The 24,729-nt window shown below is 38.0% G+C and overlaps 1 protein-coding gene across 2 annotated transcripts in view; it reads right to left on the bottom strand.

The window, feature by feature from the left end:
* Positions 1-24,729, bottom strand: part of PAPPA (pappalysin 1) — a 289,767-nt gene that overhangs the window by 102,455 nt on the left and 162,583 nt on the right. For both annotated transcript variants that reach the window (XM_056822169.1, XM_007474734.2), the window contains exon 10: positions 17,766-17,959. In XM_056822169.1, the coding sequence (XP_056678147.1) occupies positions 17,766-17,959 (194 nt within the window). The remainder of the gene's footprint in view (positions 1-17,765; positions 17,960-24,729) is intronic.

The raw sequence follows: 24,729 nt of genomic DNA, 5'->3' as shown, positions 1-24,729 counted from the left end.
TTCATTGAACAATACCAAATGCTCAGGATGGCAATATAAAGAAATGTGATCTATAGACTGCCTGTATTTATATTGCCTGGCTATGTGCATCAAAGTCCAGGACCACCTAATATTAAATGACTCTGAATATATATGCTATGGCACCCTTGGTCTACCTTTGCACTCCTGCATATAAGTATATAGGAATGACATAGGATAAAGAAGGACAAGGTAGGAATTCAAAGGATACCAGGCAAAGGTCACATCGCAGAAGGATTCATTGAAGAAGACAAATCTGAGGAAGGATTTCCAGCCTGGAAGACACAGTTCTGTGGATACGATGGTTCTAGAAGATAACATTGGCTAAGGAATATTTGAAGGTGGAAGAGTGCTAGCAGAGGGTAAGGTTCAGAAACATATAGATTTAGAATCCTTGAGTAAAGGGATCTCATAAGTCTTCTGTTTAGCCCTTCATTTTGCAGGTGAGAAAACTGAGGCACAGAAAGTTTAAGTAAGTTCTTATCACATAGCAAGGATATTTAAGGGTGAGGATTTGAATGCAAATCCTCTGAATCAATATCTAGCACTTTTCCCATTATAATATGTTTAGTTATAAATAAAAGTTAGTTGAAAATATGAGATGTGATGGCAGTGAGATGTAGTGATGACTAGTCAAAAGACTTTAAGACCACAATCAATTTTGTTTTTATCTGGTTGAGTATGAATCCAGGACCAGGCAGCAATCTGAACAGGGCTGATATGATCTATCTATCTATCTATCTATCTATCTATCTATCTATCTATCTATCTATCATAGTCCAAAGAAGATGGTAGACAGAAATCTATGGAAGAGAAAATGAGAGTCAAAGCAAAGAGTCTTGTGGGTCCTTATCATTATAGAGATGGAGAAGGGTCAAATATGATTAATATGGCATACCCATTTTGAGAACCTTACAGATTAATTGAAATTATTATTTCCACATATCTTAGTAGGTAGTTATGCCATTGCCAAAACATCCCTCTTTGGTTGGCCTTCTTTTGGATGGTGAGCTTTATTGTCACAGCTAGGTTGATCTTTAGATGAAAATACCTTCTCCTTAAAGATTTTCTTTTTGATACAAATTGTCAGAGTGTGTATGTCCCTGGCATAGAATGGGAGAATCCAAAGTCACTTTCAAATCTTGATGACATAACAGAGGACAATGTTATCTACTTTAAGACAGTACTAGCTACCCTAGGAAAGAAGATGCCAAAACAGAAAAAATGACCATTTTGGGAGCAGCTGGATGACTTAGTAGATATACAGCCAGGCCCGGAGATGGAAGATCTCAGGTTAAAATCTGGTCATAGATACTTCCTAGCAGTATAACCCTGAGCAAATCCCTTAATCCTCATTGCCTAGCCCTTGACACTCTTCTGCCTTGCAACAGATACTTAGTATTAATTTGAAGATAGAAGGTAAGGGTTTAAAAAAAAGAAGAAAGTAAGTGACCAGTTTATGTCAAAAAAGTAAGAGGGTAGAATCAGGTCAGATGTCTAACTCAAGGTGTCTGCTGAGGATTCTTGAAAATTTAAGAGTTAAGTCTAAGAGGAAAAGGAGCATGGAGCCCTTGGTCAATTCTTTCAGAATTTTTATCCAAGTTTTTTTCTCTCATAACTCTAAACAGTCAAGAAATAGTTAATGGCAGAATTGACCACATGGACCTTTCAAGAAAGGTCAGAGGAGTGATTTTTCACTTAAAAACATCTGTGTTGAAAGTACAAGATTTTCTCATGTTCATAAAACTACTAGTTTCCAGAGTTCCTCTCCCTCCCCCCTTCTTCTGATTCTATGCTTTCCTAATTAGAAGCCAGGAGTCTGAAGTTGTGTGTGAGGTTAATTACCAGTCAAATTACCTGAAGAAAACCACAACCAATGCCCAAACCCCAACAGAGAGCAATCCCACCAAGAACAGGAACAGAAGAAACATCTGTCCCCATGTCCCTTTTCATGGGATATTTCAGCAATGCCTAGTTATATGCAAAACAGTCCAAGAACTATCTTTATTTTATCCCTTTCCCTTGCCAAGTACCCCATTTTAATAAATTAGGGTTCGATAGCATTCTAAATGCAGAACTACTACCTGCACTTTCCAGAGGAGCATGGAGTTTCTTTGCTTAATTGCTATACTTAAAACTAGATTTCCCTGGGGAGAGGTGACCCAGTGAGAGGGCATGTCCCACCTTATGTAAGCCCTGAGGAAGGGAGCTGGGGAAGGGTAGGAACCATTCATAGTTGAATAATTGGAGCTTTTTTGGTGACCTCCCAACTCAACCATCTGAAGTGTACAAAAGAGCAAGAGAGAAATTTCTCTTGGCTTGCTCCATTTGATTCCAAAGATATGGTTGGTGGTGTGTAAATTAGAATGATTGCACTCACTTCCTAGGGCTATTCCAGCTGTCATAAGAAAACTGCTGACTAACAAATCCGTCACCACATAAATGAATTCCTCTAAACAACTTGGACCATCCAATGAGCTGATTCCTCCCCCAGCAGCTGGTCGCTTCCTCTGGCATGTGGTGAGTCACATCTGTATCCAAGTACAATTTTGCTGCAGGTGTTTGGAGAAGCCCTTCACTTTTATCCAACCACAACACAACTCTGGGTCAGTATGATTGAGCTCCACAGTTGGATTAATTAAACTCCACAAGTGTTTTGGTTGCTTCCTTCTCTGACTTCCAGGAGAAAAGGAGTGCTTCTTTAGCACCACACAAGCTCAGCAAGAGTCTTCCTCGAGGAGCTAGTGGAACCAGCATGGGAGGAAAATCTTGATTCTTGTGCCAGTGAATAGTGTGGATTCTCTGGCTGCAAAGGAACTCCTTGATACCATGTTAATTAAGCAAATGGTGGAATCTTGGTGCTAGGAAAAAACTTTAAGATCAAGTAATTGACTTGCCTAAGGTCACCAAGGACCTGGAAATAGATCTTGAGATGTTCTGACTCCCAGTCCTGTACTCTTTTCATAGCACCAAATCACCCACTTCTCCTCTCTGCATATGGGTTGTTTGCTTGATGTCTTACCGCTGAGGTTCTTTACTCAAATCTTAAATATCTGAGGAGTGCCTGTGCAGATGCACATATAAGTTCCAGACTCCAATAAAAAGAGCACAGTATATCCTTTCTCTCTATTGCTAGAATCCCCTTTTATTTCCAACTTCTGGCTTCGTAGGCTTCCTTCAAGTCTCATCTAAAACCTTCCCTTCTGCAAGAAGCCTTTCCCATTGTAACTTCTCTCTGAGTTATCTCCATTTTATCCTCCATGTATATGATTTGTACATAGTTGTCCTCCTCCCTGCCCATTACATGAAAAGCTCCTTGAAGGCAGTGGTTCTTTTGTCTTTCTTTGCATTTCCATTGCTGAGCATAGGGACTGGCACATTAATCAATACCTTGACTTGACTTGAAATTCCTTCACAGTGTAGCTAAGATGGGAAGTAGGGGGAGAGGGCATTATAGGTTGGGAGCTTATGGTTAAGCTGGAGGAGGCTTTGAGTGCCCTATTAGGGATTTAGACTTTATAGTATGAACAGTGGGTAGCCAATGGAAGTGCCTGAGTGAAAGGGTGATCATTCATCTTGTGAATTCTGAAGAGATGGAATAGGGATCTCAAAGCATCTCATTCTTAGTTGAGGTATTTTGAAGAGTTTAATAAACAAATCACTGTGGGAGGGAAAATTGTGCAGCTGTTACTCTTGCCCTTTGAGGAAAAGAAAAGCCTTACTCCTCCAATGGAAGCTTCTCTCAACAGATTTTTCCAATGCATACACCAAGAATATAACTTTAATGAATAACTTTAATTCCTTCTGCTTCTTGAAGTCCCTACTTAAACTAGTAATCTGGAAAATTAATCTGAAAGGGATAATACCTACAATATCTCAATTTCAGGGAAGGACACTGGAATGACATTAAACCAATGAACTGAGTCATGGTCCATAATTATAGAAGCCACTGAGTCCAATTCCCTCATTTTACAGATAAGTAAACCAAAGATAAAATGACTTACCTAGGATCACACAACCATGAAGAATCAGAGGTGAGATATGAACCCATTCTTTCTGACTACTCTAGGTTCAGCATTCTCTATTTTCCTAAGCTGTATCACAACTCTTTTCTTAACTGAAGAGATGAGTTTTTCCTGAAGGGAATGGAGTCAATAATAGGAGCTATGTGTCACCTAAACTCAGCAAGCTAATGTGTCCATTAAATTGTAAGCTTAATGAGGGCAAGGGCTGTATTTTGCCTCTTTTTATTTCCAAAGAGCTTAACACAGTACTTGACACGTATAGCTGATATTTCATAAATGCTTAATGATTGATTTATTCATTCATTTGGGCAAAGTGTCCTCACTATATTTTTCAAATCATATATCTTTCCATACATAGCCTACTTTACCAGTCTTATCTCATATTATACCTTCTCTCTGTATTCTGTGATTCAGCCAAAGTGGAAAAATCTGATGTCTTAACCTACTGTATCCTATTACATACTCACACTTTCAAGCATTTGCTTACATTATACTCAGAATGTCCTCTCTCCTTCTTTGCCTGTTAAATTATTAGATTCCCTTTAAAGTCCCACTCAACTGCCATCATGGCATGGAATTTTCTCTTACCATTCTAAGTAGTAAAGACTTTCCCTCTCAGACCTTTTAAATCTCATCAGACCTTCCTTCTGCATCACTCTCATGTAGTTATAATGGAATATTGGTGATTCTATCTGTGTGTCTTGGTCCTGAAGTCAATCTCCCTCCCAGACTGTAAACTTGTTGCAGGCAGAGAGCATCTGTCAGGAACTCTTTGTATTTTCCTAGTATTTTGCACTATAAGACAGGGGCTTAACTCATTATGAGTAATTGTTTGTTGTAATTTCACGTGTTGTTTTCCCACCTTGGGCCCTTGCTTCCCATGTGACTCTACCACTCTTTCTCTTCGGTGCCAATGTGTGGATCAATATGAAAAAAAAAAAGTATTTGAACCCTCTGGGTTGTTGTTGTTGTTTTTTATCTAGTTGGAGAAACAAATGCAAGTCTGAAGACAGCACAGGGGTGGCAAAGAGGGGAAGGGGGAGGAGAGGTGGAAATGGTGAGACTCTTGCCCCACAGCAAGGCCAGTACTGTGAAAAGTGGGGAAACCCGAGGAAAACAAAGCCAACAAACAACAAACAAACAAACAAACAAACAAAAACACAGAGGAGAAAGCCCCAACTCAACAAACCTTTGCTTCAGAGCTGGCATGAGAAAGTTTACTTTCAGACTCTTAGAAATGAGTATGTGGTTTTGAGGGTGGAATTCCGTTCTGCTGAAGAATAGCACCCTGCACGTCTATGTATCTGCGGCTTAGTAACTACATTACAATCTTGGAGAGCCCTGTTTACATTTTTTACATGTTTTTTTGGTACAGAACATGAAACTAAATTACACAGCAAAGGCCATCCTGGCCAGGCTCTGGTCCCCCCACATAGTTTTTTCTTTTTTAAAGTTTTTAATGGGGCTTGAGTGACAGTGTTGCAAGGGAACTTTCTGGCTTTCTTACAAAGAGAATTTGTTTTAAGGGACTGAGAGGAGATGAGGACCATAGGATTTAGTTCTAGGAGGCACCTTGGAGATCATCCAGGCCAGTCATGCCATTTTACAAATGGGGAAACTAAGGCCAAGAAGGAAATGAGTGACTTCATAGACATTCAGACCTAAAATGGACCTCAGAAAGTCATCTAAGGTCAAAGTAACACAAACAATAAATAGTAAAGTCTACATTCAGGTCCTCAGGCTTTCTGAAGAAGTCTCTTATGCTCTTAATGTTCTCTTTCCTAAGATTAAGCTTTCTTTACGTCTTTTGGCATTTTCTCTTTCTACTGCTTTCAGTAAGTGATGACAAGGGAGTGTATATTGTGAACTGGCTTGTGCCAACCAACCATCTAACAGAACTATAAAAATAGCATTATAGATTGAGAACTGGAAAGGCTCTTAGCATTTATTAAATCCAACTCTGACTAGAAAAGAGGGAAAGAATTTGTTACTTGCCTAGGGTCACAAAGCTAGTAATTATCGGAGCCAAGATTTGAGCCCAGGTCTAGCTAGAATCCAAGTCCAGAACCCTATCTTCAGAATCTTTTTGTTCATTAAAAACACCACTGAGTCTTTAGGTTCATTGATGGATCTGATTGAACTCAATGAAATTCACTAAAATCTGTCCATAAACGTTAGGTGATTAGGAAGTGTGGTTGTCATAGATTTTAAGTGGGGGCAGAGCTGGACATTAAGGGTTTTGTAATTATTAGATTGACATAGGACCTTAGTAATTATGAGCTTGTCTAGCTTTACACCATCGTAGAGATGAAGAAACTGAGTTTCAGAGGGAGAAAACAATGTCACAGAATTAATTACAGAGTTGCAACTGGAGGCCAGGTTTCTTAATACTCTTGTTGTTTCAGTTATGTCTGACACTGTACAGACCCCATTTAGGGTTTTCTTGCAAATGTAATGGAACAGTTTGTCATTTCCTTCTTTAAGTCATTTTATAGATAAGGAAACTGAGGCAAACAATATTAAATGACTAACTCAGGGTCATATAGCTAGTAAGTGTCTGAGGCTAGATCTGAACTCAAATCTTTCTGACTTCACAAAGGGTGCTCCATCCACTTTTCCCGTAAGCTTACTCACAGAGTGATCTTCCCTAGTAATAATAGACCATATTTCTATGGTGCTTAAAATACATATGTATGTTCATGTATATATATGCATGTGTATATCTTATGCATATATATTTGTAAACATGTTTCCTCAAAACAAGTATTTCATCCAGCAGATGAAGAAACTCAGGCTTAGAGAGGGGAACTGTCAGCAAGTGGCAGAGATTAGTCTTACACCCAAGTCATCCAACTTCAAGACCATGGCTCTTTCAACTATATCGTCCTATCTTTTAATATATGGTTTTGGTCTTTGACAGATTTGCCACAAGAGAATCTTCACTACAAATTCTAGGCTTCCATAGAAAAGATATGGATTTCTTTTCAGATTCTCTCAATTGCTGGAACTACATAAGCTGGGAACTTGGTGCCAAACCCCAACCCTGGATTACTCCCACAAACTGCCTTCTACACTCTTACTCACATGTTTCTGAATAGTGCTGGCGGAAGTCATACAACTGTGCTGACTGGGCCCACAACAAATTTATGTTATCTAATCTCAATTGGGCTTCTCAGGCAGCAAGGCAATCCCTTAACTCTTCTCTAATTGACTCTTTCACTCCCTACAGAGACTGCTTCTAACCTTTATATCTTTTTTCAAGCTTCCCATCCCATCTCCTACCAACTTCTTGGCAGAGGATTTGCCTGAGTCCTTCATGGTCCATCATTTCACACTACTGCCCTTGCTGTATCACTGTATCTTCCTGATCCTATTTATTTTCACTGGGCATCAGTTCACATAAGCCTCAAGAGAGTCATTTTCAAGAACCTCCTAGCATAACACACTACTTGGGTATGCTCTGAAATTCCTCCTTTCTCCTATTTTATATTTCAAAATTCCGTGAGAGCCTTCTCTAACACCTCCTTTCCTCTAATCTCTTTTGAAGGCTCTTTTCCTATCAGAAGCCAACCTCTTTGCCTGTGCCTTGATTCCTAACTCTCTTTTCTTCTCCAGAAATAAGGCAGTATCTCTAGTGTCTTCCCTCTCAATACTGCCTAAATACTTAGTGGTATTTTTAATGAATGAAAAGTTTCTGAAGATAGCGTTCTGAACTTGGACCCTAGATCTGGGCTTAAATCTTGCCTCAGATAGTTACTAGCTGTGTGATCCTAGGCAAGTCATAAATTCCTTTCCTCTTCTCTAGTCAGAGTTAGATTTAATAAATGCTAAGAACCTTTCCAGTATTCAATCTCTGCCCACATCTCTTCAATCTCTGCTTTAAGGAAATGTGATAGACAGCAGACCTTCTAAAAATAGATCTTTGAGGGAGCAAATTATCACATTACTAATGGACATATATTTTCTCTAATGGTGTAGCAGTGTGCTTTTTTTTTTTCAACTCTTATCTTCTGTCTTAGAATTGATACTATCAGTTTGAAGTCAGAAGAATGGCAAGGTCAAGGCAACTGGGGTTAAGTGGCTTGCCCAGGTCACTCTACTAGGAAGTGTCTGAGGGCACATTTGAGCCCAGGACTCCCATTTCTAGGTCTGGCTCTCTATCTACCAAACAGAGTTCTTTTAATTAAATAGTCTGCTAGTTACAATCTCATATGTATGATAATAATTCCCATTTCTAGAACCTCTTAATTGGTTTACCTACCTCAAATTTCTTCCCTCTCCAAGCTATCTTTTCTACAGCTGCCAAATTATTATTTCTAAAGCACAGGTCTGTCTGTGACACTTTCCTGGTCTAGAAGTTCCAATGATTGTCAATTGTTTCTAGGCTGAAATATAAAATTTCCATTTGACATGTAAAATACTTTACAAAAAATACTTTACAATCTGTCTCTCATCTACCCTTGCTGGCTTATTTCCCATTTCTCCCCTTCATACATGCCATATTTCTGACAAACTGGCCTATTTGCCATTTTGCCTACACATGACTTTCAGCCTCTGATCTCTATGACTTGATGTGGATGCTTCCCTCTGCCTAGAATATAGTCTCTCAATCTTCACCTTATACAGTATCTAGCTCCTTTCAAGACTCAGCTCAAGCACTACTAGCTAAGATCTATTCTGATCATTCAACTACTAGCACCATCTACCTCTGGAATTACTTTCTATTTATTCAGGTATAGTATATATCCATAGGTGTTCATGCTGCTTTCACTCAAAAGAATGCAAGTTCCTTCAAGACAGAAACTTGTTTCTGTCTTTATATATCTAGCACCTAACATATAATAGAAAATGAAGGCTTGTGAACCAAATCAATGAATGGTAGGAGTGGTATCCCTAGGTTGGTAGGTTTGAAACTTCCTGAGTCACTTTAAGGAAGTGGTGGTGCCCACCTCTGTTTGATATCCCATTGAGCCCCTTTCTATATTCTGCCTTTGTTCTGTGCATGCATTTTTTGTGACATACACAAAAAGAACATGGTGTACCAGTCCCTAGTACTTCTTGTTCTCTTTCCCTAGATGACTTGCATATGTGCTCTCCAAAAAACCCTTCTAAAACCACGGGGAGAAAACAAATCCCTAGAGTGTTTGGGGAAACTGCTTGGAATCTCCTCTGACATTTCATTGTATTTTTCCTTCTCTCTTCTCTTCTCACATGACATGAGGAAAGAGTTGCTCCCTTAGGCTAATGAGCTTCCTACCGAAAAGGATAAAATAAATGGTGATGAGAAGAGAGGACAAATGAGGAGACAGGAAGAATTGTTACCAAGAAGAAACGTCTAACATTTTACACTCTGATTTGTACCATTCCTTCTACAATGAAAATGTATGGAATATTTTCCATGCTAAACTATGTTCACCTTTTTTGGAGGAGGCTCTCAATGAAATATTCCATCAATGTGTATATCTCAGGCAGGCATGGTAGCTGGTCTCAGAATTGAAAAGAAAGAAGAAAGGATGGGATGGGATTATGCTAGGGAAACAGCATGCCATATTTGGTGATACCAAAGTGTTCATTGTCACAAAATAAAGCAAAACACAAAAATTGCAAATATCCCACTCTGACTACATGGCTGTGAATTCAGAAGGCATAAAATCTTAAAGGAAATGAAAAGATATATTATAGGTGTTATCAACAATGTCTTGGGCATAAGAAGCGATATAAAAAATCACTATTATTGACAGTTATGCCTGGAAAGGGAGATATACTGATCATGGAGCAAACTGAATGGATAATGGACAAATAGCCAGAGTACTACATTGATATCCATGAAATCCTGAAGGACAAAAAGAAGAGGAAGATTTCCAGTAATAATGCTATACTTAGAAAGAAGTGCCTTATTTAACAACCTAGATAAGCTGAAAAACCAAGTCAAGAACAAATTTTTAAAAAATCAAAATAGTAACAAAAAACCCCTCTAGACAGCCAAAATTAATGTCAAAAAAAAGCAACGTACTTCAACTCATGCAGTTACCTATTAATGAGACTTGATGAATAAATCTCTGGGAATATTCATGCGTACTCAGTTTTCTTAAAGAGTCATGGTGGAAGCAGGGACTCTGGGTTTCCTCAATCAGCAGATTTCACCAATAGATTCTAATCCTGCTGTCTAGACTAAAGTTATAGAATTTAAGGTGACCATCTCATTGCCTGATGGTTTATTCAAGGTTCAAGGTGGTATATTGGAAAAAGAGAAGTTGAAGGATGTAAGTTCAAAATCTAGTCCTGCTACTTATGTTACTTCTGGAAAGACACTTCATACTTCTAAGCCTCACTTCTTTCAATTGTAAGAAAAGGAGGACTCTTCTAGCTAACATTATGATTCTTGTGCATTTAAAAATATTCCTACTTATCTAAAGCAACTAATAATAATCTGAAGCCTATGATTTTTTTAAAAAGTACATTTTGATGGCTATATTTTAACATAAGTGGTTTCCTTTGCAAGCCTATACATTTTATTTGATCCATTTAAAAACATTATTCTGAATAAGGAGCCCTAGATTTCACTAGACTTCCAAAGGGGTCTTTGGCACAAAAATACTTAACTTTCACTCTAATAGTAATTTTATAAGGAAGGGAATAATTTATTTGTTAGAAGGAAACAAGTACTGATAGTATAGGATAAAAGGATAATAGATTCAGAGGTGGAAAACATTTTGGAGACTATCTATCTAGAAGTCTCCTAATGTCACAGATGAAGAAATGAGGGCCAGAAAGAGGTAATAATTGCCAAGAGTTACAGAGATGGTAATGAGCAGTGCCAAGATTTTAATCTAGACATTCAAATTCTAAGTTTATTTGTGAAACAATCTCTTTGAGACATATTACCTTCCTATATACCATCTATGATCACACAGGAGACAGGTTTGGTGGATATCTTTGGCAACCTTTTGGTGCAAAAGCACAAGAGAAAGATATCACAGAATCACAAAATGACAGGATCATAAGGAATATCAGAAGTCATATAGGTCAAAATACCAACAAAATAAGAGGAAGATTTGGACTTTGCAAACATTTAAAACATGTTTTGTGCGTTTCAAAATTAAAACACATTCTATTTATTCACTCCCACTTTTGTTCTATCTCTGTGCTGACTTTGGGAGGGTGACTACAGAAGAGTAAACCAAAATATTCTGAAAAATGTATGTTACTGCTTAAAAGAGGAGAAATGATTTGCCCCAAAGAAACAATTAAGATGACAATTAAGTCAGGATTAGAACTCAAGTCTTTGCATTACAAGGCTTTTTTCACTCTATATACTGCTTCCCTTCATTCTACTACTCCACATTCCCTCTCATGTCTGTCTACTAATTCTGGCTACTTTATGATCCTAGAGTTATGGATACTTAGAGACATATGGTAATGTAGAGATTATTATCTGATGAGGATATAATCCCAATAACCTCCCTTTTATTCTTTTTTTTAATTACCTTCTTTATATCAATTCTAAAACAGAAGGATGACAAGGGCTAGGCAATCAGAGTTAAGTGACTTGCCCAATGTGACACATATGAGGCCACATTTAACCCAGGTCCTCCCAATTCTAGGTCTACAGCTCTATCCACTTAGCTACCTAGTTGCCCCTCAATTTTATTTATGAATGCTTTTCTGCCATGTATTTTGTTTGGATAAAAAATACATTTTCCAAAGCCCCCTTCATTTCCCAAAATAATTCACCAAATCTTCCCTCTTATAGTGATTTCAACACTTAATGCTTGCCATTTTCTACTTCTGCATTTTTAAAAATAAGAATGTGTACTTTAAATTTAATCAGTTGGTACCAACATTTGCACTGCATTTGGCAAGAGTTTTGTTGTTTTGGTGCCATATTTATTTAACCCTGTTATCTTGCATCTTAAACCATTTTTTTTCTTCCTAAGCCCCATCATCCTACAATTTCTCACATTATCCTTGTAATTGTCCTGAGAGGCAAATTAGTCAGAGATTGTATTATCTCCATTTGACAGAGAACACTACACCTCTTAGAGGTAAAATCATTAACCAAGATTCCTCATAGCTAGCTAGTGACAGAGCTGGACCTAGAATCATGAACCAGGATTCCTACGTCTCCTGAAGCCTAAAGAAGGGAACAGAATAGCTTTAAGCCAATGTTCTAACCATCCCTTCCCATTGAAGATAGATCAGAAATGGAAATACATCATCTTTGGAATTAGAATGTCAATGGGACAATATGATTTGATTTATAAGTATCTTTTAAGGAAATACATTGATAGCACCAAGAAAAGCATACCTATAAGTAAGTAAGAGGAAGAGTAGGAAGGACAAAGATGAGACGAGATGGTACAAACTGATGGGAGAATTCCTTATTTCTGAAAATAGAGCCAAGGCTTTAGCTCTGTACATAGTAATCCTATACTAATGCTATTAGGAAGTGCTGACTACCTTCCTACTGTGCTTGTTAAAAACCAGTATACTCTGATACCTAATGAGCAGCACCTTTGACCTCCCAAATCAAGAGAGTATTCTTTAGTAGAAGGAAATGTCCAAAGCCTGGAAGGCTTGGTCTATAGATAAATAACTGAGTATGCTTTGAAGATGAAGGAACTGGAAGTCAAGATTCTTCAGGTTTTAGTCCTGACTTTGCATTAACTTACTGTGTGGCCTCAGGAAAATCACTTCCCTTCTCTGAACAATAGTTTCCTCACTTATAAAAAGGAGACAACTTGAATCTATTTCTTAGAATCTAATTTTTGGCTAACTGGTTGTTTCCTAAGGGACCTCAGGAAAGATGAGTAAAGAGAATGCTCAACAAGACTACTAAGCATTTTGTGGATGGGCAAGATGTCCCAGGAGTATCCTTTCTAATTATCTGACTTAGCAGACACCTGTTTTCTCCTGAAGCTTCCATTTCCCAGGGCCATAACCCTTTACTTTATGGTTATTTTTTGTCCTTCATTTTTGAAGAGGACCAATGAGGTTATGGAGTGATGTCTTGATTTGTGTGTGAATTGGAGGTAAGTGAGGCAAAGTTGCACAAGGTCATCAGCCTCACTTTCTTTTTCAGTGTCATCAAAGTTCAGAGGCAGGACAAAAATCAAGAGGACTAGTGTTGGCCCAGGATGTAGTCCATGATCCTGGTTTCTTCAATGTTTGAACAAGCTCTAAGTGCTCCATAGTGCCTGCTTCAGTGACCTTCATGGCCTTTGGGACAAACCATTCTCATTCACCCATTCCACTGGGAGAAGTTGAGTAAAGCATTGAATCAAAGGGCTGGCCTTGGAGTCATGAAAACCTGCATTCAAATCTGATACATATTAGTTATGTGACAGTGGGGAAGTCATAACCTCTCAGGCAATTCTTTAAGACTATAAATTAGGGAGATGTTATTCCAGCCATCTTGGCTGGCATGTCATCTACTTTGCCAGTGTCCCTCTTCTTCACCTTCAATAATACCCTCCTGACCATATCCCCCTTCTCTGTTGATTATAAAGCTCGAAGGGGCATAAATGGCCATCCTCTCATTTGACAAATGAGGGAATAGAGGCTGAAAGTAGATAAATGACTTTCTCAAGTTAATAAGAAGAAGTAACATTTAGATAGGGCTTTAAAGTTTGCCAGTCACTTCACATATGTTATCTTAGTTGAGCCTGATGACAAAGAACCTTGTGAGGTCAAGGCAATGATTATCCTGGTTTTTCAAGTAAGAAAAGTAAGTCTGATAAAGATTCAAGGACATGTTCAATAAGTACCTGAGGCAAGATTTGTAGTCAAGCCTTCTTCAAAGGAGTCCAGCACTCTATCCACTATAATTTCAAGGTAAGTTCATTTAATGAGGTTTGGAACTTCCTCCTGGGGCTCAGTTCTTCTAAACAGTAAGTGAATGAGTTAGAACTTACCTAACCACTCTGTCTAACCACATCCAGACTATGTTTCATCTCCCATCTATCTACCCACCTAGACACCTGGCAATCTGCCCTGCCAATACATTCTTCTTTTTATCTTACATAGTTCCTAAACATAATTGATTTTAAACAAACATATGTTGACTGCACACCTACAAGAAAGGGGAATGATAGCTGGACTATATATAACCCGAGTGGAGGCATTAGATAGACTGGTAAAGCACTGAAACAATACTCCAAGTTATCATCTTTTTCAGTATCAGAATGCATGGCATATTCATAGGCTGAGGATGATATTTGAGAATGAAGAGTTTATTACAAGGTGAGAAGGTCATAGACAATTCCATGGAGAATGAAAGGTCTTAAAATGAGTCCTTAAGGATAAATAAGATTATTCCACACTGATGTGAGGAGGTAGTAGAGTTTGCTATTTGGTTTATCACTATGCCAGTGTTTTCAAATTGGACCTCAGACACTTACTAGCTATATAATCCTGGGCAAATTACTTAATCTCTATTTGCCTCAGTTTCTTCAACTGAAAAATGAGAATAGTAATGCCACCTACCTTGTAAGGTATGTAAGGCGATGGTCACGAACTCCAGAGGTGACCAGGCCTAAAATAACCTTCTCCATAGAAGACATAAGACAATGGAGAATAGGTAGCAGGACCCTCAGCCTCAGTGTACCTCAGAGATAGGTGAGGGTCATTTCCCAAACTTCGATAATTTTCTCTTAAACTTTAGGATTAGTGTAGACATATAGATTATACTGCATGTATTTTAATACATATAAGAAAGTCAGTATAATACGAAATTTAAAAATACCCAGAATCTAAAATTAATGGTCTTATTGAAACATTAGATATGCTTTTGTAGAGGGATAAAGGAGTGACAAAGTATAGAAAGAAACCAGCATTTAATGGTGGGGAGAAAATTATACAATACCTTTAAAAATAGAGGTTGGATTTCATTACAACAAACTTAACCTGGGAAAACTTCTAACAATTTCCCACATTATAACTTCCTTGAAAAGAACTAGGCACCAAGAGTAGTCATTCCTGCTCACTAATGGGGGCCAATTCCTTCAAATTCCTTGACAGTCACTCTGAGGTGAGATTTATTGACTCAAATGTCACCTCACATAAGCCTCACCTAATTTACTTGTCAATGGGTCTCAATTTTCTCTGCCCTAAAATGAAGAAATTCAACTTGATTTGTTCCACGATCCTTCCCAAGTCCAACACTTTGTATTCTAACATCCAGTTTTCTCAGGTCTCTTCCATCTCTTTAATCTATATTCTAACTTCCAGGGTTCTTTCCAGCCCTAGAATTCTATGAAGTATTATATTATGAAATCACCCAATGGTCTGTATTCTTCCCAACATAGAGATATATTATAGACCCAGAGGTCTAGGCTACAATAGATCTGAAGGATCATTCAGTAAAACACCTTCATTTTACAGATGAGGAAAGTGAGGCCTAGGGGCAGGGAGGGTTAAGAAACTTGCTCAAGGCCACCCAATTAGCAGCAGAGGCAGGATTTTGAACCTAAATTCTCCAACTTCAGAATCAGTGTCCTTCCTACTATATTTCAGCACTAAGCATGGTGTTTGGCGTATAGTAGATGCTTAATCACTACTGTTTCAATGAGTGAATGTACTAGATGCTTCCCTAATATGAATAAAGAAGTTGCTATTAGAAACTATAAGCAATTGTTTCTTCTTAAAGAATTTGATATTCTTTTTTTCGCTGTCCCTAGTAACATCTATGTTTGAAGACTAAGAAAAAGAAAATGTTCATTCTATTGAATTATTCAGTGTAATAAACATTCCAATGAAGCCTACAATGTCCTTTTATCATAGGTTTGGATATCATTTTTGTTACAGGGAGATTTTAGTTGTGGCTAAAAGTGCTGTAATGAGATCAATATAATGGAGAAAACAAAGGCATCTTCTAACAAGTGAGATGATAATTATATACCACAAAATATATACCTGAGAAAAAACAGCAAAAATGTTGTTCTTGTATTCAACAATTCAATCTCTAAATAGCAAAAACAAAAACAACTAAACAAAGCAAGCCAGAATATACCCCCCACACACACACACACTCACTCTCTCTCTGTCTTTCTCTCTCTGTCTCTCTCTCTCTCTCTCTGTCTCTCTCTCTCTCTCTCTCTCTCTCACACACACACACACATATACTTCACCACCAACCTTATCCCTGAATATGAAATTTAAGTGCTCTCTGGAAAGGCTGGATGCCCTGTCAGATAATGGAGGAGGAGGTGTCAGCCTTGTCCTTGATTATTGTACAAGATGATTAGAGGAGGCTAGGAGGTTAATTTTCACCCTGTCAGGCCCTCTAGTAAAGATGTGATGGCTAGAGAGGATAAACTGGGAGGCTTTTATAAGCTGTCTTTCCTAACAAGAGATTTAGATGGACATTCTTCCCCTACCCCACATACAGCCTATAAACTTTCAGAAAAAAGCTTTTTTTTTTTCTTCAGTCGTTTCCAAAAGTCTTCTTGTGATTGGACCTTTTTTTCAGAAGTCCATCTTTGCTGGGTGAATAATCTAAGAAGCAGGAAGCCTTTTGAGTAATTATCTGGTCTAATTCCATCATTTTAACAGGTTGGGAAAACTGAAGTCTGCAGAGAGGAAGCAATATGTCTTAAACCCAAAAGGCAGGATTAGGGAGTAGGGTGGGGACAAGGCTCAGGTCTTCCAATTCTTACTCTGGGTCTCTTCTCATAATTCTACACTACTGCCCTCAAGAAAAAGTACTTAGAAATGCAAAACATATGCACAAGAAAAGTTGAGTTACACTATCTAGAGCTACACAATGGGATCAAATGGGAAGGAAAGACAATAATTCCTTTGAGCTGTATTGAAAGAAGGATCATTTTGGGATAAGACAAATAGAAGCCTCCAAGAAAGCAAAAGTACCAGAACTGAGCCCTGAAGATTGGATTGGATATGCAAAAAGGGCAGGAGAAGGGTGTTAAATAATGATCACAAGATTTAAGTCTAGAAGGAACTTTAGAGATCATCTAATCCCATGTTGGCAAACCTATGGCACATGTACTAGAGTGTGCTAGAGGGGGCTGCTTCCTTCCTTCTCTCCACACAGGCCTGAGGATATTTCTCATGTGACCTGTTTCTGCCCAGGAGTCCAATGAAAGTGTTTCCTCCCTCCCCTGTCTGGGGTAAGGGGAGAGTGATGGGGCTCCCATGGGGCTTGAGAGTAGTAGTTTTGGCACTCCATCCCTAAGGTCTCTAAAAAGTTTCCCTTTATTGATGTAGTCTAATCCATCATTTTTCAAAGAACAAAAAAAAATGTACTAGAGGGTTAAGGGACTTGCCCAAGAGTAGACAAGCCATAACCAACAGAGCCAACAGTCTAAATCAGTGTTCTTTCTGCTATTCCTCAGATGCCTTTGAGGAGAATGGAGTTGGGGGGAAGAAACTGGCTAAGAAGAGGTCCCTGGGACTGGAATATTCTAGGTACTTAGATCAGTCTTGTACAGGGAAATAGGATTTAAAAAAAAATAGTTAAGGACCAAATGGTGAAGGGTCTTGAATAGCCTTTGAAGTTAAAATTCACTTTATGAAACCTGTACAATTAGGAAAAGATTTACTTTACAAAATCATCACAATAAGAGTTTGCTACCCTAAAGACTAACTTAAAGAATCACTAATTTAAAGGAACTCATAATAGAATTCTAGTCCTAGAAGAGAACAAGCCTCCATCAATAACGTCCAGAGCCATTGCAAGTTTGATCATAGCTTCTTATCTCTTACCTGTGATGCAGCTGGCTGACCAATAATAACCCAACCTGGGCACTTCTGGTCCTGATGGGAGACGGAAACATTAGATGCCCACTGATCCAGGAAACCTTTTGGTGTGTAAACTCCACAGTCTTTAATGCTGGTCTTTTGCTCAAACTCCTCACAAACTCCATCTCCATCATGGAAATAACATCGACTGGGCTCATCTACAGAAGATAGACAAATGAAAAGGAGAAAAGTATGTACGATTCGTTCTCATTTGTTTATATACGTTATCTGTTTCTCACCTAAGAAAATTACATGAAAGGGGTAGAAAGAGGTCTCAGTGGATAGAGTAGAAGGTTGGGAGTTGGGAAGATCTGGGTTCAAATGTGGCCTCAGACATTTCCTTTGTGACCCTGGGCAAGTCACTTAATCCCAACTGCCTAGTGCTTTCTGCCCTTCTGCCTGGGAATAGATACTTGTATTGATTCCAAGACAGAAGGTAAGGGTTTTTAAAAAAAGAAAAGAGAAAATTACATGAAGCCCTAGAACCAAAAAAAAATCTAAGAGTTGGAAAAGAGAACCTAATGAGATTTTTCCCAACTTGTCTAAAGAAGGAATTTTTCTATACAACATCCGTAACAAAACTGTCATACAGAATGCATTTGAAAACAATAAGAAAAATATGACTTTGGATAGTGGTAATTCTTAAGAAGTACATCCCAATACTGAGTTAAAATCTGTCTCCCTATAATTACTACCCACCAATCCAAAGTTTTGTGCTTATAGGTCAGTCAAAATAAGTCTAATTCCTCTTTCACATATTGATCCTTCAAATATTTGAAGTTGTCAGTAATCATGATCCTTCTTTAAAAATATTCTACTTTTATTTTAAATTTAAAATGGTGAAGTAGAGTGCATATAAACATTGAATACAAAAAGATTCTAACATCATGAATTTTTGTTTTATACCTCTTACTTAAAAACAAATGTAAAATAAATTCCATACACTGCTCTCAAAACTATCCAGTTTGTCTGTGCTTCTTTCTAAATTTCGTTGTGTTCTCTTCTGGGCATACAGTTTGTATCACAGAGGATTTTCTGCAATTGTTTCATCATGTCTCACAATACAATAATATTCCATTACATTCACATTCTACAATTTGTTCAGCCATTCTCCAATTGATGGGGCAACCCCTTAGATTTGATTTGTCTCTCCCTCTCCTTTCTTAATTCCTATTCCCTTGCCAGAAAAAAAAACACATTTTAATTTATCACATATGGTCTTTATATACTACAGTTATACAAGGGGTAAAATGAAGAGAATAGTTAGTTATTTGTGTATTTGGACACTTTCAGGGTAGAAGCCCTACTTTTTTTCGCTGTCTCGGGTAATTCAAGAGTGAGCAGATGTTTCATCCTAAGTAATAGAAATAATGGAACTCATTTACTCTACATAATGGTAAGAATACTGGAGTCAGAGGATCTGGGTTCAGATCTCCATTCTGCAATGTACTTGTTATTCTGGCGCACCTTTGTATATACATGGATTATAGAACTCCTGAATGATAAAAATGCCTTCCATATACTTTTCATTGCATTTTGACTCAAACTAAGAAAAAGGTAATGAAAATGATCACAAGAATGTATTCTAAAACATACTGTTTTAAACTGTACATATTTACAAAAGATTATGGCACCAGGTGATTCCAGGGAAGGTTCTTTTAAATTGTACTGTAGGGGTCATGTGGGTGGCTCAGTGAATTGAGAGCCAGACCTAGACATGAGAGGTCCTATGTTCAAATCTGGCTTCAGACACTTCTTAGCTATATGACCCTGGAAAAGTCACTTAACCCCCATTGCCTAGCTCTTACCACTCTTCTGCCTTAGAACCAATACAAAGTATTAATTATAAGGCGAAGCTAAGGGCTAAATAAATAAATGAATAAGTGAATGAATGAGTGAATAAACAAACAAATAAATAAACAGCATTGTAATCATGACCATGGGGCAGCTAGTTCAGAGAATAGCATGCCAGACCAGGAATCAGGAAAAATTCATCTTGATGAGTTTAAATTTAGCCAGACACTTCTAACTGTGTGACTCTAGGCAAGTCACCTAACCCTGCCTGCCTTGGTTTCCTCATCTGTATAATTAGTTGGATAAGGAAATGACAAACACTTTAGTAAAAAACAAAAACAAACCTAAATGGGGTCATGAAGTGCTGGCCACAACTGAAAATGGCTGAAAAACAACAATCATAACAATATTGATCAGAATGGAATGATTTTTACTGTGCTGTGAAAATATAAAAACTACTCTATGTTTAGAAATATTATTATCAATAGAGTATTTTTGCTTTTATTCACCTCTCCACAAGCAATATAACTTGACATAGTGGTAAGTACACTGGACCAGTTATAGGACCTGGGTTTTGATCTCCATTCTACTATGTTAACGTTAGCTATGTGACATTGAACAATTCGCTTAACTACTCTGAGCCTTAGTTTCTTTATCGGTAAAAAATGGGAGTGTGTTTTTAGTAGCTAGCTCAAGTTGTGAGGGAAATGCTTTGTAGAGCTTAAAATGCTATATGTATGACTTGTTTCTATACAGCACTTCCTATTATTTAAAACGCCAAGCTCATCCTTCTGTCTTCACATTAAGGAAGAAGGATAGCAGTTGCTTGATAAACTAAAGAGTGATATCTACTTTTTCAACAATGAGGAGTAACCAAATCCTTTAACATAGGAGAAGGAGGGGACAGCTAGGCAGCTCAGCAAATTGTTAGCCAGTCCTAGAGATGGGAGGTCTTCTGTTCAAATCTGGCTCCAGATACTTCCAGCTGTGTGACCCTGGGCAAGTCACTTAACCCCCATTGCCTCGCACTTGCCACTCTTCTGTCTTAGAATCAATACACAGTGTTCTATAATATATATTATATATAAGTATGTATAATAGATAATAATATATATATAATACTATATATGTGTATATGTATATATAATATATAATAAGTATTCTAAGATGGAAGGTAAGGGTTTAAAAGAAAAAGAAACAGGCCACAGAAGGAACATTTCCATTACCACTCAAATTATCTAAGATATATGTCAATAGCCTGTGATTTAGCTGGTGTGGGAATTTTGTCACAGATAACAACAAGCCATCCTATAACTTATAGTCCCTACAGAGTTGTTCATGATTCAGTTTCAGATCGCATAGCAAGTAATCACCAGATCCAGGATTTGAATTCAATTCTTCTTGACTCCAGGCTCAGCACTGTAGCAGCAATGATGGCTGCTTCTCAAACATGTGCCACATTGGGAGCCATATGCCCCCACAGAAGGGACTGATGGAGTCTAAATACAGGATGAAGCATTTCATTCTTCACTTTGTTTCCTCTATGAATTTTTCATTATGTACCTTCTGTGACAACACGATAAACATGGAAGTATGTATTGTATGATAACATATGTACAATGTAAATCATATTACCTATTGTCTTGGGGAGAGTTTAGAAGGAGGGAGAGAACATGAATCTCAAAATGTCAGAAAATGATTATGAAAAATTATATTGACATGTAATCAGAAAAAAAAATTCGTTTAATTTTTAAAAAGAGAAAAAATAATCAAACATGTGCCACAAGCACCACCTGGAGGAATAGCCTCTGGGAGAACACAATTGAAGTTTGTGTTCATTCTAAGTAGGCTTCTTTGCTATTTAAATGGTACTGCAAAGGGCATATTTTCCCAATTAATTCAAAATTAAAGGAATGAAGACACAAATTCTCTGGAATGGATTGGAAAGTACTTTGAAATTCTATATCAGCACACAATGGCAAGTACTATCTTGAGTCATTATCAGTCAACAGGATTCTGCCTACTTGGGAAAAGACCATAAAGGAGGAAAGAATAAGCTTGATATGGTAGAACAAGCATTGATTCTATAACTGAAAGACCCAAGTTCAAAGTCAACTCCATCTGCTTACCATTGATCAGACACTGAGAAGTTATAGTTCTTCTCTGGGTCTTGATTTCCTCACTCTTAAAAAGAAAGAGTGGGACTAGATAATATCTGTAGTTCATATGATCACAGACTTAGAGCTGTGAGGGATTTTAGAGACCATCAACTCCAACTCCTTCATTTTACAGATCAGGAAACTGAGTCTCAGAGATGTTAAGTAAGTTGTCAGAGATATTAGAGCTATTAAATGTCAGAGAAGATTTGAACCCTGGTCTTACTGGTCCTAAGTCCAGAATCTGGTCCAGTAGACAACATTTCCATCCAGGTCCATGCTTTCTGGTCCTAATAAGATTTGTATTCTTAGGATGACTATCTACAAAATAAGTCACTGAATGTAATGTCAGCTGAATTTTGAATCCTTTCCAAGTTCCTCAGGCCCCTGTTTACTTCTATAAACAGTTTATACAGTAAAATACCATCATAAGAGCCAGAATAAATCAATTCATTATAATTCAATTATTTAATGATGGGTTAGTTCCAGCTGGGGACTCCAGTGACCAATAACATGTCTGAGAGAAAGAGTCTGGACTGATGACAGAAATATGATCTGTGTCTCTGTAGCATACATCTCTCATGGTATAGAGCCAACTTATATATGATAAAAATGGAGTCTCATCTAATCATGACCATCTGTAACGTCATTCCTTCCCATATTCTTTTTGCCTTTCAAAATTTTTTAAATTCTTCCCAAGAATGCTTCTACACATCACTTCCTGGACACCTCTTCCATAATACAAAGAAAAAAGGATCATATCTTCAGCAAGTAAGTGAGTAAGCAGGGCTCCCTTTCAACTGTGGACCACTGGCTGTATTCAAATGTCAGCATGATTAAGACATGAGATCATAGAATTGTAAAAATAGAGAGAGAGCATTAGATGAAACCTAACTTAGACCTTAAGCCAAGAGGCATCATGGCATTACAGAGAAGAAAGATGGTACTGCAGTAGGCAGAGAACCTCAAGATTTGAGAGACGTAACTTATCATGACATTTTTGTGAGACTTAAGCTTTCATAAAATAGGGCTGTCTACTTCACAGGATGTTGTGAGGCTCAAATGAGATTTAATTCATCTAAGTACTTTGCAAGCCTTAAAAGTGCTCAATAAAAACCAGTTCTCCTTCTTATTCATAGGATCATCAATAATAATGATTATGATAGTGATATATGGGAAAGAGTTATGTAAAAAATATAATAGTAATGCACACTATTCCCATTAGAGCCAATGGCAAAAGCAAGAATAGGTACCTGAATAATATCTCAAAAATGTTGGAAGACATAGGTTCAAATCCTGTTTCTTCCACTTATCAAGTATGAACTTGGGAAACTCTATTCCTCTTTATAGGTCTCTATTTCCCTATCTATAAGAGAAGTCTACACAAGATGATTTCTATAATTCCTTTTTCACTCTAATGTTTTGTAATTTTATTATCTAGATCTCTTGACTCCCAAAGGCATAGAGTGTGGACTGGGAGTATCTAGGTGGGCCAGCTTGAGGGTAAGCATTTTCATTGGCTCTTCCCTTCTCCCTGTGGTGTTTGAGAGGAGTGGATTGATCCCTGTGGGTGTGCTGACATACTGAGTAATAACTCTTTGCATTCATCGGTCCCAGGCTATTACTTTTGGCTAAAGACATACATTTGTCCAAAACAAAAAAGGGGGAGTGGGGCAGGGATAGCAATACATTGATCTTCTCATTTTCCTCTAGCATATTCATATTTCAAAGAACATTACTAAAGAGTGTGTATGTGGCTACTCACAGTAGGAATCAGAAGTATTCAGATGCAAGCTGTAGGAAACTCTCCCCTATACTCTAAACCCTTCTCCCACCCTGCCAACCATCAGGGGCCTATTTCAATGAAAGGAGAAGCAAATTTATGAAAAGCCTACAACCCCCTCCCTGCTCACACATCCTCAGATTCATGATGACTGGGATAACAAGGCTTCCTATGTTGTTTTTATTTGAGCCAAAGGCTTCCTTCCTCCCCCAGTACAGTGGTAAGATCCTATGATAGCTATAAACAAAGCCTCAGGTCTACCTACTCTAGTGAGATATTTCAATTCCTTTTCACAGGAAAAGGAAATCTCTGATTTCTATAATGTGTGTGTGTGTGTGTGTGTGCGCGCACGCACACGCACGTTTATGTGTGTCAGAAAGGGAAAGGGAGAGAGAGACAGACAGAGCCAATGTATATACGTGTGAGTATGAATATGTGTGTGTGTGGGTGTCTGTATGGGTCTTCATGCACATGCCTTTAGGAGTGTATAGGCATGCATGGGAGTATGAGTATGTGTTTTTACCAGACCAGTGATTTCATCAGTGTGGAGAATTCCCAGTGTAGAAATTCCTTTGCAATTAATAGCATGAGGGTGTTGCCCGAGGCACCAAGAGGTTAAGTGACTGGCTTAGAGTCATGCTGCCAGGTTGTATTGGAAGCTGAACTTGAATCCTAGTCCTCTAAACTCAGAGGCCAGCTGTCTGTCCTCTACACCACATTGAATCTCATGGAATTCTGACAGAGGCTAATTTCTTCCTGATCATGCTCAAGACCCCAATAAATCTGTCTGCTTGGAGTCAGGAGAGCCTGAGGGAGGAAGAGAACAGAGAGACAGTTTTCTGAACTTCATGGAGATTATCCACTTCACTGCCAAGATCTTGTTGAACAAGCCTGCTGGAGGTTCCCTCTCTAAACAACACCCTATTACCTAGATAGGGTCTCCCCTCCATTTTTTCTTGCTACTCCTGACTCAGGGGTCATTGGATGCATTTATTCAACTCAGAGAGGGATCCTTTCAAAAGCTGGGGTGAAAATAAAAAGATGTGTTAGAAGTTACAGGGGAAAGCTTTTAATTTATTTTTATGAATTATCATCTTTCAAGTCTCATTTTTCAATCTCCCTGTTTCTGAAAAAGGTACATTATTCTTCTGGTGAAAGATAAAACACAAACTCTAATTTGTCCTGGCATTTGCAA

Source organism: Monodelphis domestica, chromosome 1, assembly GCF_027887165.1.
Source record: "Monodelphis domestica isolate mMonDom1 chromosome 1, mMonDom1.pri, whole genome shotgun sequence".
In the NCBI taxonomy this organism is placed as follows: domain Eukaryota; kingdom Metazoa; phylum Chordata; class Mammalia; order Didelphimorphia; family Didelphidae; genus Monodelphis; species Monodelphis domestica.
This window is presented reverse-complemented; position numbering and strand designations above follow the sequence as displayed.